The sequence below is a fragment of the Sorex fumeus genome, unplaced genomic scaffold (assembly GCF_029834395.1).
Source record: "Sorex fumeus unplaced genomic scaffold, SorFum_2.1 ptg000014l, whole genome shotgun sequence".
Taxonomy (NCBI): domain Eukaryota; kingdom Metazoa; phylum Chordata; class Mammalia; order Eulipotyphla; family Soricidae; genus Sorex; species Sorex fumeus.
In genome coordinates, this window is record NW_026606071.1 from 33,297,065 (window position 1) to 33,317,562 (window position 20,498).

The window sequence follows — 20,498 nt, forward strand, 5'->3', positions numbered from 1 at the left end:
AGGACAAAAAATAAACATTCGCCTGTCAACTTGACTCTAATTGCTGCTAATTAATAATCTGGAGAGACGGTTCCCTTTTCCCAGGTGAGCAGCTCTGCGACTTTGTGCAACCCTGGAGGATGGCAGGAAGGAATTCCCAGCCAACTCTGCCTTAAGCATCACCCCTCGGTGAACTATATGGCATCCCTCGCCCTAAGATTCTAAATATCCAGGCCACTATTCTCGACTCCGCAGAGACCGCCTTGGGCCACCCTGGCAGGATGGGACCGCGCCGCACCCGGCATTAGGAGTCCCGGAGCATCCCCACTCAGCTCCAGCCCCAGGACCCCGGGAAGCCCCGCCCCGCCCGGCGAAGCCACGCCCACCAGGGAAAGCCCCAGGGCAAACCCCGCCTCGCCCCGCCCAGGGGAAGCTCCGCCCCGCCGGCGCCGCGCGCCCGGGAATCCGGAAGCCGGGTTCCGCGACTCGGGGAGGCGGGGCCGGGTGGGGCTGGGGCGGGCCCGGGCGGGTCACGTGACGGGTCAGGTGCCCGCCGGGCCGCGCCGCTTCCTCTCGTCCCGGCACTGACCCGCGCCGCCTCCCTCTGCACGTGGCGTCCAGGCCTCGCTCGTCGCTCCCCACCCCCGGATTCCCGCCGCCTGCAGCCATGGCGCCCGCCCAGCTCGGTGAGCCCCGCTGGAGCCGCCCGCGTGCCCGCCTCTGCTCCCCGGCCTTGGGGTGGGCGGGCGGGCGGCCCCGCAGCTGCGCAGCTCGGGAGACTGAGCGTGGAGTGGGGATGGGGGGGGTGAGTGGAGGGGAAGTGGGTGGGGGGAGGGCCCTGCAGCATGATTAGCTCCTGCAAACTCCCCGGGATGGGGGGGTTGGAGGGGAAGTGTGTGTGGGGGTCCCCTGCATCATGTTTAGCTCCTGCAAACTCCCCGGGATGGGGGGGGTGTAGGGGAGGTTGGGGGGGGTTCCCCTGCAACATGATCAGCTCCTGCAAAATTCCTGGGATGGGGGCGATGGGGAGGTTGGGGGGCCCCCTGCATCATGATTAGCTCCTGCAACCCCCCTCATCATCATCATGTGCACCCCCTTCCCGCCCACCTTTGCTCCAGGCTTTGGAGCACTTTGGTTGCTCGTGCTGTGAGGGGGTGATTGATTGATTGATTGATTGATTGGGGGGCATGTTCTGTTTGCAGCCTTGTTTAGTGTCTCTGACAAAACCGGCCTGGTGGAATTTGCCAGAAGCCTGGCTTCAGTGGGTTTGGATCTGGTGGCTTCAGGAGGAACCGCCAAAGCCCTCCGGGAGGCCAAGCTGGCCGTCAGGTAAGACACCAACGCCCCAGGCAGCAGAGCCTGATGTGCTGGACACACTCCCCTCTGCAAGGGCAGGAGCGGGACATACCACACTCCACACCCCACACCTCACACCCGCCCCCACCCGGCACTGGGCCGCTGCAGTTAAGGATGGAGAAAAGGATCCAGGGCCCGGAGGCCTCGCTGCAGAGTGCTCAGTGGCTCCCTTCAACAGATTCCTACAGGCATGGCCTTGTGCGGTGCAAGAAGAAAACACTGGGGAGAGGGGCTCCCTTGTCCTCCAATTTTGGGGGCCCTTCAGTGAAAACCAGTGGCATGCAGATCCCTGCTCCCTCTCTTGCCTTAGCATCCCTGGTAACCACCAGCAGGTATAGATTCGTTGTCTCCTCTACACACAGACTGCTTATTGGTGTTGGTAAGAGGAATGTTTCCGCCCACCTTGGGAACTAGTATTCTGATGAGAGCATGTCGAGCTTCTCAGAGGTAGAAGATGAAAAGGCCATAGATAGAGGGGGCTGGAGTGATTGCACAGTGGGTCTTGCAGCGCCCGACCCAGTTTGATCCGAGGCACCACATAGCGTCCCCCCATCAGCCCCACCAGGAGAGATCCCTGAACCTCTCTTGAGTGTGACCCACAAATTAACCACAAAAAGACCACAGATAGAACAGTTGTAAGAAGTGACCTCAGGGGACTGACATACCCATCCCTCAGAATACTTTTCAGGAAATGAATGAAACTTCAAGCCACCTTTCTTGTTGGGTGGAGGGGAAAGACTTGCCTTCCAGACCCGTGCAGAGGCAAATTACCTTCTCTGCTTTCTGACCCCTGCCTGGAGTGAGCAGTTCTCAGCGGCTCTAAATTTGCCGCTTTCTTGAGGCCAGAACGCCTCACTTTGTTAAATAAGTGCTTTCAGTTTCTCCGACTCTTTGAAACTCTGGCCTCTCGCCTGGTTTTTCTAAGACCCTAGTAAAAATTAGAATGGAAAGCCAGGCAGCTCTTTTGAAATCCTGGCTTGGGAATTCAGAATCTAGGCCGTGGTGCTTTCCTTTGGGCCACGCTGGGGCGTATTCCACTGGGACCTCGCAAATTAAGCTTGATCCGTGATCCTCTTGTTCCGTCTTTCTCTGCCCACTAAACTGGTAGGCATTTTAGGTATAAATCAGGAAAGAGTACAGTCACCCTTCAGACTGTTCTGTTACCCAACCTGCACATTCCATTAGTTTGTTTATGTTTAATCTGGGGCTTTCTCTAGCCACCATTGTTTATTCACCTCTGTCTTGGGGAAGTTTTTTTTTTTTTCTTTTCCAGGTGTAGCCACCATTGTTCATTCACCTCCAGCATGGCTAGTTTTTTTTTTGTTGTTGTTGTTTTTTTAAGGTGGGCAATGGCAATGTGTAACTGTTTACTGTTAGGTAAGAAATTGTTCAGACTGTGTGAATGTAGACTTACATAATCCTTACCGCTTTTTGTGGGGTGTATGTGGTACACCCTTTGGTGCTTAGGATTTACTCCTGGCTCTGCACTTGGGTCACTCCTCGCCGGCTCAGGGGACCTTATGAGATGTTGGGGAGAACCCAGGTCAGCCTCTGCAAAGCCAGCACCCTGTTGGACTATAACTGCCACGCCAGCCTGACTGCTTTTTGGTGTAGGTGGCATTAACCCATTGGATAAATAATAAAACAGCCGGAGCACGGAGATGTCACTTTTGCGCATACAACTTACACAAATCATAAGAACCCAGGTTTTATATCAGGAAATGAACCTTGAGACGTGAGGTAAACTGATGAAAATGTATTCAGTGAGCATATAGACAGTTCTGAAAAATGTTAACTTTGCAGCTCTATCTTAAATAAAAAAGGAATAACGAGCTTTTCAGTTATGCCAGTCATTCATTCATTTTAAGGAAAGGTCTGCCTTCTTAGGATTTTGTTAATTGTTCTCAGTTGGAGAAAAGGGGATTTTATTTTCTGATTTCTGTCCAGGGGAATTTTGAATTGGGAATCATAATGTCAGCAGTTGACGGGAGCCCTTGCATCCTTGTTCCGTCCCAGTCTCACATCGTAGAATCTACCCAGGGGAAAAAATCCACTGGCATAATTGTATACTTGAAGTGTACATATTATTTTACTATAAATTAAGTCACAGTACACTGCAGGAAATATGAAAGTTGTGAAAACTAGAAGATAGTAATGTGACTTAATTCTGTTAAGCATGTTGATGCCAAAATGCTATTTTTTTTAAAGCATATATTGGTTTTCACAGTTCACAGTGAAGATGTCTTTTTTTTTTTTTTTTTTTTTTTTTTTTTTTTTTTTTTTTGCTTTTTGGGTCACACTTGGCGATGCACAGGGGTTATTCCTGGCTCTGCGCTCAGGAGTTACTCCTGAGGGGGACCATATGGGATGCTGGGAATCTAATCTGGGTTGGCCGCATGCAAGGCAAACGCCCTACCCGCTGTGCTATCTCTCCAGCCTCAGATGTTTTGCTTTTTGATTTTTTATTTTATTTTTCTCAGCATGTTTTGAGCCATTTTTTATTTATTTTTTCCTTAAATTTTTATTAGTGAAACACCATGAGGTACAGTTGTAGACTTACAAATTTTTGTGCTTGGTTTCAGTTATACAATGATCGAATACCCATCCCTCCACCAGTGCCCATTCTCCACCACCACCAGTCCCAGTATCCCTCCCATCCCCCTTCCCCCTATCCCACCCTGCCACTGTGGCAGGGCATTCCCTTTTGTTATTTGAGCCATTTTTTAAATGTCACCAAATTTACTTAAAAATAATGGCAGAGAGAGGGCTCAGGTCAGTTTGATGTGGGTGGATACTCAGATAACTCTCTATATTTGATAGTATTTTTTCCAGCTTAGTTTTTCCTCTTGTAATAGACTTTAATATTAGAGTCAGATCTATTGGGTTTCAGTTTAATGCTTTGAAAATACTCTTTAAATATTAGTTTTAGGTTTTTTTTTTTTGCATTTTAAGCCTTTGATTCGTTGGTCATTTAATTTTGTGTGAGATTAACCTTATACTCCAAGTATAGAGAGTTCTTGGCAGTCTTTTAAGTTTTTCCCACCTGTTTGGTTTTCCAGCTTTAAGCTTTCTTAATCATTAAAGAATATTCTTGTTCTTTTCACTTGGGGGCTACACCCAACTCCTTGCTGGGCATGGGAAGGCGGGGGGGGGGGGGTGTCACTGTTTGCTGGTGCTGGGGGTCTGTTCATATGTTCTGGGTGTCAGAGCCTAGCTTCCTGTGTGTAGAACATGCAATCTAACCCATTGAACTAGCTTTCAGGTTTCTGTATTCTTGCTTTTAAATTGAGTTTGTTGTTACGATAAGGACATTTCTTGTTTATTATAAGAGATGGCCAAATTTTCTCTCGGTTGAGTTTATGTCTTAATATTTCACTCGTGTGGCTCAGGATTTAGTTTTTGAAAACTGAAAAAAAAAAATCTCTTAATGAGAGCAGTGGATACATATTGGAAGGTGCTTTTGAGTAACTTGGAGTGACAGTCCGGCAGAAACAAAGCTGTGATCTGTTCATCCATTTGCAGAGATGTCTCGGAACTGACAGGCTTTCCTGAAATGCTAGGCGGACGTGTGAAAACCTTGCATCCTGCAGTGCACGCTGGTAAGTGTTTGCTGCTCTCAACTGAGAACGGTTGATGGATTTTAGAAATATTTTATTTGCTTGCTTTGAAGAGTGAATGAGGGTTTGGAAAGGAAGGTCATGAGCTCAGACAAAATCTTCTGAGTTTGTATTTTTTTTTTGTTTGTTTGTTTGTTTTTTCACATGCACTGCTGAAGTTCAGAACACCTAAGACCCTGTTTAAAATCTGGTTTGCTTTATTCTTTGATGGATTGAGATTGTTTTCCTCTGTTTGTTACTGGTCATGACCTGATCACTCATTTGAAAATCTTTTCTGCTGGAGTTAATGAAGTTACTTGGATTTTGTGCATAAAAAGACATCACATTTGAGACTTTGGATTAAAGCTTCCCAATGTAACTGACTTTCAAAAGAATTATTTTTTCAAAACACTTTACTTTCCTCTGGCCAGAGAAAAGTTGCATTTTGACCATAACAGTAAGAAATGGCAGTATTATTCATGTTTCCTCCAATTACAATAAAGTCCATTGTAAAAGACTTAGCCTTGTAATTGTACCCCGAGGTGACTCACTAATAAAAAAAAAAAAGGAAAGACTTAGCCCCGAAGCATCATCAGACAAGCTATTTAATTAGGGGGACCGGCAACATTTTTGTGAAACTTGCTTTTACTTGTTCCTCAAGGAAAGAAGAATGGGGAACTGATACAAAAATATTTTAAAGGGGTCCCTAGGGATAGTATAGCAGTAGGGTATTTTCCTGGCACATGTTAGACCTGGGTGCGATCTCTGGGAGCCCATATGGTTCCCCGAGCACTGCCAGGCATGATGCCTGAGCACAAAGCCAGGAGTAAGCCCTGAGCACCTTTGGGCGTGGCCTCCCACCACCAAAAGTTTTTAAAATTTTTATTATATTCATTAATCTTAATAATTTATTTTTCCTGGTGCTGTGTGAATCCAGGGACTCACATCTTTGAGCCACGCACTGCACTCGTTATATCCCTGGGCCTCTTTTTTTTATTTGGCAGAAGGGGCACCATTGACTTGTTCAGGAGTCCTTGGTGGCAGTGCTCGGGGCGGCAACTGTGGTGCTGGGGGTGGAACTCAGGGTTGACTGCTGCAAGGCAAGCATCTGTCTGTCGTCCTCTGTGTGTGTGTGTCCGTGTGTGTCCGTGTGTGTCCGTGTGTGTCCGTGTGTGTCCATGTCCCGTCGCTCTTGTTTTTATTTAGATGTCATTACTTATGAAACAGTGTTACAGGCTTTATTACCTCAGAAAGAAGTATCCTGTTACTGGCTTTTGGAACTAATATTTTCATTTTAATAATTAGGAATCTTGGCTCGTAATATCCCAGAAGATAGTGCTGACATGGCCAGACTTGATTTCAATCTTATAAGGTAAATATTCGAAGTTGAGTTTTCAAGCTAATAGGGATTAAATTTAAAGAGTATGCCAAATTTGGCGTCACTTGACCTAAATCATCATTGATGTTAGATTGAGTTTCCTGATCTATCATGGTAGATTTTTGTTTAGGCTCTTTTGTGTGACCTTCCAGTGTAAGCATTTAGATTTTGCTCATTTTACAGTAGTAAAATAATAAACTTTGTATTTTAAGGAGTTATAATCTGTGTGTTATTGTATCTTGGCAACTTGGTTATTGACATAAAGGTGCACAGTTTTATTTTTTTATATTTTTAATTTTTATTAGTGAGACATCATGAGGTTCTGTTGTAGACTTACAAATTTTTGTGCTTGGGTTTCAATTATACAATGATCAAATACCCATCCCTCCACCAGTGCCCATATCCCACCACCACGGATCCCAGCATCCTTCCCACCCTCCATCCCCCCCCCCATTCTCCCCTGCCTCTGTGGCAGGGCATTCCCTTTTGTTCTCTCTCTCCTTTTGGGTGTTGTGGTTTGCAAAAGAGGCATTGAGTGGCAATCATGTTTGGTCTATAGTCTACTTTCAGCATGCTTCTCCCATCCTGGGAGGATCATCCCAACACCCTTTATTTGGTGCTCCCTTCTCTATCTGAGCTTGTTTTAAATGCAAATAATGTTTTGTTCAGATACTATTCACATGGAATTCCCCACTTTATAATTCATTGATTATTAGTGTATTGAGAGTTGTGTCCTATCACGTAAGGACACGTATCTATCAGTACCTTCTTTTAATGCTAAAAGTCACCTGTTATGTGGATATGACCTATTTTGTTCTCTAATTGATGTTTGGATTGTCTATTGGGAGGTAGGTATAAATAAGATAGCTATGAATATTCGTTCCATAAGTTTTTCTATGGACATTCATTGTTACTTCAGAGTGAAACATTTTGGTCATCTTGACACTCCTGAGGAGATCCACCATACTGTTTTCCAAGGCAGTAATCATTTTACAATTCCTGTGGCAGTGAAAAGAGGTAGTATGTTTTTAAATAAAATTCTAACAATACCCGGCAAGCTACCGAGAGTATCCCGCCCGCACGGCAGAGCCCGGCAAGCTCCCCGTGGTGTATTCGATATGCCAAAAACAGTAACAACAAGTCTCACAATGGAGACGTCACTGGTGCCCGCTCGAGCAAATCGATGAACATTGGGAGGACAGCGCTACAGTGCTACCGTATGGGTATTGTTAAGATTTGTATTTCCTTCGGATACCAATGCTCTTAAACTCATTGCCCATTTGTATACATTTGGAAATGTCTATTTGGATCTTTTGTCTATTTCTTACATTCAGTTATTTTACTTTTCCTTATTTAACTGAGTTCATTTTCTTCTGTGCATTATTTTTACTGTCTTTGTGTTCTTAGCTTATCATAAAGAAGTTTTGATGATTTTCTATTTATCTATTCTTCTGTTGGTGTTTTTGTTTTTCTATCCAAGAGGCCATTGGATAGTCACAGGTAATGAACATTTACACCTGTATTTTCTTTGAAATTTTAAAAATAAAAATTTTAACTTTTACTCTTGGTTCCTTGTTTTTCTTTATGTTACTTTTAAAATCGTATATTTAACTGAATTGCCATGCCACCCGGTGATTGAATCGGTCAGCTATGTGCAAAAGCAAGGGTCTAAACCCTATATTATTTCTCTGGTCCTCCTCCTTTTATTTATTTATTTATTATTTTTTTCTTTGCTTTTTGGGTCACACCTCCTGGCAGTACTCAGGGATTATTCCTGGCTCTGCATTCAGGAATTACTCCTGGCAGTGCTTGAGGGACCATGTGGGATGCTGGGCATTGAACCCGGGTCAGCTGCATGTAAGGTGAATACTCTACCTGCTGTGCTATCCCTCCAGCCCTCTAATCCTCTTTTTTTTTTTCTCCCTTTTTGGGTCATACCCAGAGATGCACATGAGTTACTCCTCCTGGCTCTACACTCAGGAATTACTCTTGGCAGTGCTTGGGGGGACCATATGGGATGCTGGGAATTGAACCCAGGTGGGCCGTATACAAGGCAAATGCCCTACCTACTGTACTATCGCTCCAACCCCCTCCTCTTCCTTTTAAAGATGGTTTTAGATGCATAGGATGCCTTGTATAGCAAGGGAGTTGGAAATTGTTTCTATTTTGATTCTGTAGATCAATTTGGAGGGATCTTACCATCTTAATAAGACTTCCAGTCCACCTGTATAAGTTGCTTTTACTAAATAAAAAAAATTTTTTCCCAACAGTTTTACACCTTTTATATAAATTTAGAGTATATAGAATTAATTTTTTATTGTTTAGAAACATTAGTGAAATTTTAATTTAAAAATTGAATTCTTAGATTTTTTTTAATTCATTTCTTTCTTTAGATATTTTTGCAAATGAAATTGTTTGCTCTGTTTCACTTTTTAATCGTTGATGGGGAATATATTAAGTCAGTTCAATGTATATCCTTCAAATCTTAGATTTATTTGTGAGTGCTCATGATTTGGGGTGTGTGTGTTTGTGTGTGTGTGTGTATGTGTATGTGTTCTTAGGATTTTCTGTATGCAACTTCATGTTATTTGCTACTAGAGATAGCTTCACTTTCTTAAAAATTTTTGCAAATTTATCTCTACTTGGGGGGGTGGGAGTGGGATGGGGGACACTTGAGGGGCTGGGGTCTGCAGGAAAAGCGTTCTCTCAGACTATTGGCTCTCTCCGGCCCTAGTAGACCTTTGTAGGTCGGTGTAGTGTTTCATACAATGCTGAGAGTGTCTTGAGGAAAGAGTTCCAACTTCACTTTCAAATGTGATGTTAGCAGTTGGTGTTCTGAAATCCTTTTCATGATCCTGAGTCCCCTTCTTAAATTCCCTTCTTAAATTGCTGAGCGCTGATCATGAGTGGGTGTCACACCCGGCCATGCTCGGGGGTTACTTCTGGCTTTGCACTCAGGAATCACTCCTGGAGGTGCTTGGGAGATCATATGGGATGCTGGGAATTGCACCCGAGTCAGCCGCGTGCAAGGCTTGCACAGCCCTACCCGCTGTGCTATTTCTCCAGCCCCACTCTAAATTTTTAATGCTGGTCAAATGCCTCTCTTTCAGAGTTGTGGTTTGTAATCTGTATCCCTTTGTGAAGACGGTGGCTTCGCCAGATGTGACCGTTGGAGAGGCTGTTGAGCAAATTGATATCGGTAAGTTGGACAGCATCATTTCTGAAGACAGGAAAGGGTGATTTCCATTTTCAGTGAGATTTTATTTTGATGTTTATGGAGGGAGCAGAAAACGGTTTCTTCCGATCTGGTTGTCATATGCCTGTGTTTTTCTAAGGGATTCCTTGGTGCAGAATTCATCTATATTCTTTTTGTCCTTTTTTTTTTTTCCTCCTTATTTTTAAAGTCAGGTTTTCCCTTAGGTTTTTCTTAATTATCTTCACTCTTACTAAATTTTACATTGGTAGGATTTATCTATTTCATGTAAATTTAAAAAGGTACTAGCACAGAATTGTTCGTAATATTGTTTAAATATGCATGCCTGTAAAGATACAGTTTTTCACTTTATCATCAGTGTACAGTTTTGTGGAATCTCAGATCAGCTCTATTAATCTCCATGTGCATAGATGTCACTGCCACCACAATTTTTTAAAAAATGGAGTGAGAACTCTTCCCATATTTTTTTCTTATGTGGGGTAAGAAAGAAGCAGTCAAGGAAGAACAAATTGTTACAGTCATCAGGAATGAAGATTTTTTTTTCCTGAGCATACATGGGGCGGGGGGGTGGGGGGCGGAGGCCAGGCCCCTGGCACAGTGGTGGAGGGAAACAGACTTTGGTGGGGATGTAACTAACGTTGGAAAGGATATAGGCACTGAAAATTTGATTCGTAGTGTTGTTAACAGTACTGTTCTCTAGTAAGTGGTTAAAGGAAATTCTGGCCGTAGTAGTAGCAATAGTATAGCAGTAGTAGTAGCAGCAGCAGCAGTAGTAATAGTAGCAGTAGTAGTAGTAGCAGTAGTAGTAATGTTGTCAAAAGTACTGTTCTCTACTAAGTGGTTAAAGGAAATTCTGGCAGTAGTAGTAGTAGCAGCAGCAGCAGTAGTAATAGTAGTAGTAGCAGTAAAAGCAGTAGCAGTAGCAGCAGCAGCAGTAGTAATAGTAGTAGTAGCAGTAAAAGCAGTAGCAGTAGTAGTAATGTTCTCAACAGTACTGTTCTCTACTAAGTGGTTAAAGGAAATTCTGGGAGTAGTAGTAGCAATAGTCGTAGTAGTAGCAGCAGCAGCAGCGGTAGTAATAGTAGCAGCAGTAGTAGTAGCAGTAAAAGCAGTAGCAGTAGTAGTAATGTTGTCAACAGTACTGTTCTCTACTAAGTGGTTAAAGGAAATTCTGGCAGTAGTAGTAGTAACAGCAGCAGCAGTAGTAGTAGTTGTAGTAGCAGTAGTAGTAGCAGCAGCAGTAGTAGTAGTAGCAGTAGCAGTAGTAGCAGTAAAAGCAGTAGTAGTAATGTCAACAGTACTGTTCTCTACTAAGTGGTTAAAGGAAATTCTGGCAGTAGTAGTAGCAATAGTAGTAGTAATAGCAGCAGCAGTAATAGTAGTAGCAGTAGTAGTAGCAGCAGTAGTAGTAGTAGTAGCAGTAAAAGCAGTAGTAGCAGTAGTAATGTCAACAGTGCTGTTCTCTACTAAGTGGTTAAAGGAAATTTTGGCAGTAGTAGTAGCAATAACAGCAGCAGCAGCAGCAGCAGTATAGTAATAGTAGCAATAGCAGTAGCAGTAGTAGTAGTAGTAGTAGTAGTAGCAGCAGCAGCAGTAGTAGTGGTGGTGGTGGCGGCGGTGGTAGTTGTAGTATGGGAGCGGTGGCTTTATTTGAAAGCAGCTAAATTCATCAAGTTCCATAAATGGTCTCTTACTGTTCCCAGGTGGAGTGACCCTGCTAAGGGCGGCCGCGAAAAACCACGCCCGGGTGACGGTGGTGTGTGAGCCTGCGGACTATGCCGCCGTGTCTGCCGAGATGCAGAGCTCCGACAGCAAAGACACCTCCTTGGAGACGAGGCGCCAGTTAGCCTTGAAGGTGAGCGCCCTCCCCCGCCCCTCCACCCCCACCCCTTTCCCGCCCAGCCTTGGAAAGTCCCTTCTAGTGGAATGGGACTCGAGGCCAGCATGCAGCTCTGCTCGGCCACTGTCCTCTCATTGTCGGTGACAGGAGCGCTGTTAGAGGCAGCGAGGGAAGGTGTATCCCCCCCACTCCCACCCCCCGCACGCCATCGCTTCCACTGCCCCCTCTTCTGCACGGACACGTGGGCTATGATCTCCTCGTGGCACCTCCGATGGTCTTGTCCGCACTCAGGGAAGTGGCTGCTGCCAGCGCACCCCCTGACTTAGACTTCCCCGCAGGCTTTCACTCACACGGCGCGGTATGATGAAGCCATTTCGGATTACTTCCGGAAGCAGTACAGTAAAGGGGTCTCTCAGCTGCCCTTGAGGTATGGAATGAACCCCCACCAGTGTCCGGCCCAGCTGTACACAATGAGTCCCAAGCTTCCCATCACAGGTAAAGGCTGAGTATTAGGTGGCAGGATTGGGGGTGTTTTCTTTCTGGGGGGTAGGTAGGAGGAGGTCTTCCTTTCTTGTAGGAATTGTGACTAGCAGAGAAAGTAAATTGCAGGGGCTGGAGCGATAGCACAGCGGGCAGGGCATTTGCCTTGCACACGGTCGACCCGGGATCAATCCCTGGCATCCCATATGGTCCCGTGAGCACCACCAGGAGTAATTCCTGAGTGCATGAGCCAGGAGTAACCCCTGTGCATCGACGGGTGTGACCCAAAAAGCAAAAAAAGAAAAAAAAAGTAAATAAATTGCATAATAGCGCCTGTAACCTCCTGAAGTTTGAAGCACTGATTCATCTCCTACACAAAGTGTATCTGCTTCCATTCTGCCACTCAAAGGTTCTGGAGAGACATCAGGTTGGAAAATTGGAAGGCCCGGTTGTCGCACTGGCATACGGGCAGAGTGAGAGACTGTGGATGGCTGGAGTCCGAGAGCCATCACACCAGGGGGTGGCACCGCAGAAACCAGATAATTGAGAGCCTTTTTCAGAACCAGATAGGAGAGCCTGTGTCAGCTGTGGAATGCTGCCATGAGCAAGTGACTGATCCAGGGACAATCAGAAGCAGATTCCTGGCCGCGATGGATCTGGAAGCCCAGCGAAGTGAATGAGTTAGGAATGTGAGGTTAGAGGGAAAACGGCAGTTCCCGAGTACCGTGCCTTGAGCCGAGAGCTTAGTCAGAACTTGCACAGTGGTTGTGTTGCGTTGGTGAGGTTGGACTGTTCCTGCTGGCCCCAAGTCTTGGAGGAAGAAAAGGGGTGAGAAAAGGACCTGGGCTTTGGCAGAGGGGTTGGGGTTGGGTGAGAGTGAGAAAGGCAAGCTCGTGGGACGGGTGCGTTTGCTGGACGGAAGCCTCCGGCCCTCCCGTCCGCGCGCCTTCCTACACCCTCAGCCACTGAGCCTGGTGGGTACCGGGAGCAAGCAAGGAAGGCGCTTTGGGGAGCAGGTGAAAGTCTTCATTCTGCCTGCTGAGTGGTCCGGCAGGTTTTGTCCCTCCTCTGCTATGACTCAAGTAACATTCTCCCTGCTTTCCCCCCATCCCGTTTTGGTGGTCGTTGTGGTGAGGGGGATCTTCTCGCAGCGCACGTTTGGGTTGAAGTGATGGAAGATTTGCACGTTTGGCGGTGGTGCTCCGTTGTGTGTGGGGTATTCCCCGCTGTTGTGCCGTGGGTCCAGACCACGGAGCCGCTGGGAACTCACTGGGGCCTATGGGCGGTGCTGGGGCTCAAACCCGAGGCCGCCTGCTGCCGGAGCCATCGCCAGCCCCTCGATTCTGTTGTGATTCCTGTAATGTGGCCCAAGCCCCCCATGTCACCACAGTGATGATAATCAGAACTCCTCTGTGCTGTTTGTCCTTGCCATTGACTACTCAGCCATATTAAGGAATGTAAACCCAGGGCTGGAGCGATATAGTACAGTGGGTAGGGCATTTGTCTTGCACGTGGCCGACCCAGGTTCTATTCCCAGTATCCGATATGGTCCCCTGAGCACCACCAGAGGTAGTTCCTGATACAGGGCCAGGAGTGACCCCTATGCATCGCTGGATGTGACCCAAAAAGAAAAAAAAAAAGAAGTGTAAACCCAAGGGGGATCTATCCTGCCTTTCACCCCCTTCTTTGGAGTCAGGGAGAGAGCACACGGGTCAGATCACAACAGGGCACTTGGGAAGGTCCTGCTTCGACCCCTGGCATGCCCCTTTCCCCTCATCACCCACGGGTGAGTGGGCGGGTGTCTGTGGTCCTTTCAGAGCCCGCAGCCTCTCTGCGCCCAGAGGATGGCACAGTGACCCAGGGCTACAGATTTCGAACCCCAGAACCTCCAGCACTGGCAGCGGTGGGTGACCTCGGCAGCCCTGCTGTTGGGGATTTCTGCCAAGAAAAGTGGCTTCCCCAGGGCAAGTGTGATCTGTGAGCTTAGTACCAAGTCAGGTTCCTGGGGAGGGAAACACAAACCTCCATTGGCTGTCTTTTTGCCTTTGTTCTCTGCCCTAGACCCTGGTGTCTGTTGGGACCCTCCTCCCCACCCCCACCCCACCCCCCACCCCCCCCCACCCCCCCCCCCCGCCCTGCCCGCAAACCACTTAGCTTCCCAGCACCTTCCTTCTTCTGCAGACGGTGTTACTTCCATCCTAGGGCCTGCGCTTAGCTCTTCCTTTCATCCAGAAGGTGTCCCTCTAACGTTACCTCACTTTCGGGGGGGGGGGGGGGGCTCACCATTTACACGCTGCAGATGCATTTCCTTTCTAGACCACCTCTCTAGCCCCGATGGCTCCTGAGGGCAGAAACCACACCTCTGCCTCTCTGCCCCTTACCTGTCACCAGTGCTGAGGAGAGTGCCTGGCCAGGCCCTTCAGGAGGTCTGGAGCGAAGAAGGAAATGTTCCACCTCATGTAAATTTTTACTTACACAATTTGCTAAGAGAGATTTATATGCTATTTTCTCTGATCTGTTTCCTCCTTAAAGTTAATACTTGCCACTTGGATTCTGTTCCCAAGTATTCTTACTACTCAAATTTTCATTTTTAGAAGTTTTCAATTGTATTATGTAAAAGTCTTATCTCTTAGTGTGTTTTGTTTGGGGGGGGCGGGGTTGGTTTTTTCTTTTTTTTCTTTTTTTTTTTTTTTTGAAGTTTGCTGTTCATGATGAACTGGGCAGAGGAGCCGCTGGGTCAATCAAATAAGTTTGGATGTCTTGTAAGCACGTCACAGGATTTCTTCTGAACATAAGGATTTTCTCAGCAGAAGTGTGTGTCTGTCTTTGCAGTTTGAATATGGGTCACTTGGGGCAGTTTAATTGATGGTGGTTCTCTCTGTATAGAAACAGTGGAATTAAGAGTCAAAATGTGTGTGGTGGGGTGGGGGGTATTCTTCATTACTGGTTTTCTCTTTGGGGCGAGGTTACAGCTCTGACCACCCAGGGTATAGGGGATTGAGCCTGTGTGTTGAAGGCAAGCTCTTGTTTTTTTTTTACTCCCACCCAGGTTGGAACATTCCTTAATTTTTTTACTCCCACCCAGGTTGGAACATTCCTTAAATTAAGCTGTCTAGCTTAACATTATCTCTCTCATTTGCTGCCTCACTCTGTCGTCGTGTACAAAGCAGCTCTCTGCACAGTTGGTTGTTCGGTTGTCTGGATATGATACATTTGTGGGGTATACCCTGGGTGAGAGAACGTTTGTAGATGGGTCGTTTGAATTTTGGTATCAAATAGGCTGAGGCTTTATTGTTTGGTTTGCCTTGATTTATTTTATCAAGTTCTTAAATGCTTGCGTGCCTCTTAGATTTAAAACGTATTTTTTTTTTCTGCCTTGGTTTGTACGTTGTTTCTTTTTAGGGAAGAGTGTATCCGAGCGTGCCTGTCCTTACTCACCTTGAGCCCTAAAATGTGACTCTTGTCATTTGTAGTTGTAAACGGAGCCCCTGGATTTATCAACTTGTGTGATGCCTTGAATGCCTGGCAGCTGGTGAAAGAGCTCAAGGGGGCTCTGGGTGTTCCCGCCGCCGCCTCCTTCAAGCACGTCAGCCCAGCAGGTAATGAAAGCCGTGGGACGGGCCGAATGGCACATGTCTTTGGGCTTCTCAGAAATTGGGCAAAATCTAACTCAGTTGTTGCTAGGCTATGAAATTCGAAACCAGTTTGGTTGAGAACAGCATCACTGGAGTAGCCTGATAAAAATCTCAGCAATGTCACACACAGTTTCCTCCATAGGTTTGTGTAAGATGAGAAGATAGGAAGGCCCGATAATGTTTTGTAAATAAAAGCGGGATGCTTTAGAGACTTGAATGGATGAAAGTGATTAGATCCAGTCTTCTTCCTCCTTAGACAACATGAGTAGGCAAAAGGAAGTTGTGCCCCAACTGCAGAGCCCCTGTGCATGCGTGGAAGGCACCTCACAGGGGCGGGTTTTCCAGGTTCTGCGGACCCTCCACGTGGGTCTAGATGTTTACTGAATATTGAAGTGATCTGAGTGACGAATAACCGCTGTGTAGCAGTAACCAGGATGCAGAATCAGCGCAAAGGGACCTGTCTTCGGGACTGGACCTATAGCACAGTGGATAGGGCATTTGCCTTGCACGCGGCCGACCCGGGTTTGATTCCCAGCATCCCCTATGGTCCCCCGAGCATTGCCAGGTGTAATTCCTGAATGCATGAGCCAGGAAGTAACCCCTGTGCACTGCCAGGTGTGATCTAAAAAGGGGGGAAAAAAAAAAGAAAAAAGGGACCTGGCTTTCTAGCTGTGCCTGGTCAGGTCTGAGCTGAGAGATTATTGTTTTCTCAGGCCAGGGAGCAAAGATTCCCCACTTTTCATCCTTCTCTTCAGCTCTGTTTTTGGTGTTGCAGTTTGCCAAAAAAATACAGACCTCTGTTTGATTTGGAACCAGCACCCGAAATGATGCTGCGGAGACTAGATGTTACGGGGGAATGTCTTGGCTTAGACGCTGACGGGTCGTGATTGAGGTTGGGCGTTTGTCCTGTGGTTTTTCCGTACAGGAGCTGCTGTTGCAATCCCACTCAGTGAAGATGAGGCCAAAGTCTGCATGGTCGATGATATCTTCCAGACCCTCACACCCATAGCCACGGCGTACGCGAGAGCAAGAGGTCAGAAGAGCAATAGGGCTTTGGGGTTGGGTTTGGTTTTTGGAGAAAGAGTGGTGTATTACGGTGGAACGATAGTATAGCGGGTAGGGCGTTTGGCTGGCACGCAGCCGACCCAGGTTGGATCCCCAGCATCCCATATGGTCCCCCGAGCACCGCCAGGAGTAATTCCTGAGTGTAACCCCTGGGCATTGCTAGGTGTGACCCAAAAAGAAAAAAAAAAGTGATGTATTATCGTAGGTACAATAACTTGTCCTTTTTTTCTGTAGAAGGCTGCAGATTTTTTAGGTTATTTTCTAAAAAAATGAATTATGAATAATTTTGAAATATGAATAATTACATGAATGCTTAGAAATAAATTCATCTGTAAAATGTATTTTGGGTCCAATAAACGGAGGCATAGTTGGAATTTGGTGCATAGAATTGCAAATTTGTATTTCTTAATATAGGACTTGAGAGTTAATGTGTATTTCAGAAATACCCGTTTCATGAGTTTAACGTAAAATGTTTAACACATTTTTTGATAAACTTACGACTCAGCGGACTGAATGTCATCTGCCACCTATTCCTTTAACTACAGTTTGGAACTGTATTTTTGTAAATAGAGTTCTGAATTCTGTTTTCATGAATATAGTCTGCTGTATATTTTCAGTGACTGATTTCCTGCAGCCACTGTGTACAGTTCCTGTCACAGATAAGTGACTGTAAAGTTTTAAATTTTCCTACTGTCACGGAAAAAGCTTGCCGAGTGCTGTTGTAGAAGGTAAAATTAAAATTGTATTCCAAAGGGTTATTTCAGTCGAAGTGACTTCTAAACATATTCTTTGTCTTTTTTCCGTAATTATGTTAGCTTTTATTTATTTATTTATTTATTGGCCCTCCCGTTGATCGTTGATTTGCTCGAGCGGGCCCAGTAACGTCTCCATTGGAGACTTTGTTGTTACTGTGTTTGGCATATCAAATACTCTCGGTAGCTTGCCGGGCTCTCCGAGCTTTAGAGAAATGTGTTAGAGTTTAGATTCAGTTAGATCATACTGGGCAGTTCTTAAAGTTTTTTTTTTGTGTGTGTGTGTGTTGTTGAAAGGTAATTGATGATAAATATCTTAACTTTATTTATAGGGGCTGATAGGATGTCTTCTTTTGGTGACTTCATTGCCTTATCTGAAGTTTGTGATGTTCCTACTGCCAAAATTATCTCCAGAGAGGTGAGCGGTCAGTCATGGATCAGGATTTCATGGATAAGCTGGAGATATGGGACAGTGCTTGAGGCATTTGCCCTGTGTGGAGCCAACCTGTATGGTGTCCGTCTTCTGCACTCCCCTCACCATTCTCCCACCGTGGTGATCCGTGAGCCGGGCAGTTAGTGTCACACACATACCCCCCCCCCCTAAAAAAGGAGTCCAATGGTCACTGATCACTTTCTCATAACTGAGTAAAATTATTTTTAGAGTTCAGAACCTTTATATATACTTCCAGTAAATTAGTTCAGTGTGCTGTTTAGAATGCTCAGATTTTATGTAGGATGTGAATTATTGACAGCATTGCACTTGGTGATTTAGTGAAGGTTTCAAATGAGTATTTGACTAATATGAATTAGTTTATATATTTCATTCTCAGCTTCCACAGTAGTTTTTTTAATGCCAGTGTTTGTTTTGAAGAATAAGGGATACCATCTTGGATGGCATGATGAATCTTACATGAAAAAAATTGAGTATTTAGGTGCTGTTGATTTCGATGATGAGATTGGCACTTGCCAAGGGAATGGAAGGGGACTGAAGGGTCCATTTTCCCTACTGTGGAACATGTATTCAGGCTCACTGTTCACTTCTGTGCAGTTAAGGAAGCTGGTTAGGGTAGCCGGTGAGGAGAAGAAAGCTGTTGGCCACACAGCCTAGTCTCTGAGGAGAGGGCCTGTGCTATCTGTGGAGGGGAAAACAGGAGAAGGTTCTCACATCCTTTAGAGCATTTAGTTCTTTAGGCTGTTGAAGAGCTGTTGTGCTGTTTTCTCTTTCACAGTCACCTGATTAAGCTGGGGCTTCCCCCAGGCCCTGGGCCTCTGAGCTCATCTCTCATCCCCAGCCATTGGTTTCCACTTTCTCAAACAGACGTTGATCCTATGTTTGCAGGTGTCCGATGGTATCATCGCCCCAGGCTATGAACAAGAAGCTTTGCAAATACTTTCCAAAAAGAAGAAAGGGGCCTACTGTGTTCTTCAGGTTAGTGCGATTCAGATTTGAAACAGGTGTGCACGCACATTGGCGTGGGGTGTTTCTTCTCCCCCCTGCTATTTCATCTTTCATCTTTCCCTTATGATAACACCTTTCTAAGGACCACCATAATCCCCCCCACCACCCTCAGCCACACATACACACCAACCTGGATTTTGGATTTTGTTTTAAGATCAGGGTGCCTTTCTTCCCCTTAATTAAATGTTTTCAATCACTTATTTTACTATTCAAAAGATAATATGATCAAAATCTTTCTTTCTGTTCTGCAAATCTGGTAGCATTTTTTTTTCCAAATCACTGATTCTTTTCTCACTTATTGAATTCAGTAAGTTTTTGCATCTGTGGGTTTCCACCCCCACCCTCCTTCCTTTATTTCAGTGGCACCAGTGCACACTGCAACCCCATTCTTGTTTTGTCTCTGTCTTCAATTAGGTGACCCATCACTAGGTGTTAGTGAGGGCGTTCGCCTTACAAGCGGCCAACATGGCCGACCCGAGTTCGATTCCTCTGCCCCTCTCGGAGAGCCCGGCAAGCTACCGAGAGTATTGAATATGCCAGACACAGTAACAACAAAGTCTCCAATGGAGACGTTACTGGGCCCGCTCGAGCAAATCGACGATCAACGGGAGGGCCTTTACCTTTACCTTTACATCCTCTCCTTGAATAACTCAGGTGTGGGGAGGAAGGAGTTGTAGGACTGAAATTAGAACTCCGATACAGATTCTGTTGGTAATTTTGCTTGATATCGCCCCCTAGAGGTTGTGCAGTGCATTTTATATCTAGGATGTGTGAAGGTGCTTATTTTTATTTCCAAACACCATTGCTAGGATTATATAATCTTAGCATTAAGATAGTTGAGAGGGGGCTGGAGAGATAGCACAGCGGGTAGGGCGTTTGCCTTGCACGCAGCCGACCCGGGTTCGATTCCCAGCATCCCATATGGTCCCCTGAGCACCGCCAGGGATAATTCCTGAGTGCATCGCCAGGAGCAAAGCCGGTGCATCGCCAGGTGTGACCCAAGAAGCAAAAAAAAAAAAAAGATAGATGAGGGGCCAGAGTGATAGTGTGGGGGTCTTGCCTTGCATGTGGCCAACCTAGGTTCAATCCCCAGCACCCCAGGAGCCCCCCAGGAGGGATCCCCTGAGAGCAGAGCCAGGGGTGTGCCTCAAACATAGCCAGGTGTGTCCCAGACATAAGGCGCGAAATGGGATCTCTGTGCTTTCACTATCGCGTGATGTGTGTGGACCTCTTACATTTCAGGGGATTTTCACTTCCTTGATGCGCCCAGTCTGTTCATGTTCTTTGCCTGTGTTTCTAACTGTTGAGATTATTTCCTTACTCATTTTTTTATAAATCCTCGTGTTTTACATGATCTTAAGATAAAGATGGATAAAGCAAAGAACTACTTGAATTGAAAGTAAACATCCCTAACACTGCTTATCAGAAGGTAATTGGTGCCTCGAAACCGCTGGGATTCCAGCTTCGTATCACGGAAGTTAATAGGTACATGGCCTTTATTGTCGGCTATCACGCGGTAGATGGTCATTATGGATTCCGAGTCAGCTTTCCAAGGAAAGAGCAAATAGTTCTGCTCTGAATATAAATACCGTTTGGGGGAGATCCAGAGTATCGGAGGGCTGGAGTACAGGCTGCACGTGCAGGGCATTGTGTGCCCAGGGTGTACCCTGGTGGCACATGGGCACTGCAGTGGTGACTAGGTGACTTTAAGCAGCACCTGCACAGCCAAACCCCACAGCACAGG

At 46.0% G+C, this 20,498-nt stretch overlaps 1 protein-coding gene across 1 annotated transcript in view; it reads left to right on the top strand.

Moving 5' to 3' along the window:
• Positions 1 to 567: 567 nt before the first annotated feature.
• The window catches only part of ATIC (5-aminoimidazole-4-carboxamide ribonucleotide formyltransferase/IMP cyclohydrolase), a 31,804-nt gene continuing 11,873 nt past the window's right edge, over positions 568 to 20,498 (top strand). The window contains exons 1-11 of the mRNA XM_056111769.1: positions 568 to 665; positions 1,182 to 1,308; positions 4,858 to 4,934; positions 6,237 to 6,303; positions 9,420 to 9,508; positions 11,227 to 11,378; positions 11,702 to 11,858; positions 15,317 to 15,442; positions 16,404 to 16,511; positions 17,628 to 17,713; positions 18,635 to 18,724. Coding sequence (XP_055967744.1) covers positions 647 to 665; positions 1,182 to 1,308; positions 4,858 to 4,934; positions 6,237 to 6,303; positions 9,420 to 9,508; positions 11,227 to 11,378; positions 11,702 to 11,858; positions 15,317 to 15,442; positions 16,404 to 16,511; positions 17,628 to 17,713; positions 18,635 to 18,724 — 1,098 coding nt within the window. The 5' untranslated portion in view covers positions 568 to 646. The remainder of the gene's footprint in view (positions 666 to 1,181; positions 1,309 to 4,857; positions 4,935 to 6,236; positions 6,304 to 9,419; positions 9,509 to 11,226; positions 11,379 to 11,701; positions 11,859 to 15,316; positions 15,443 to 16,403; positions 16,512 to 17,627; positions 17,714 to 18,634; positions 18,725 to 20,498) is intronic.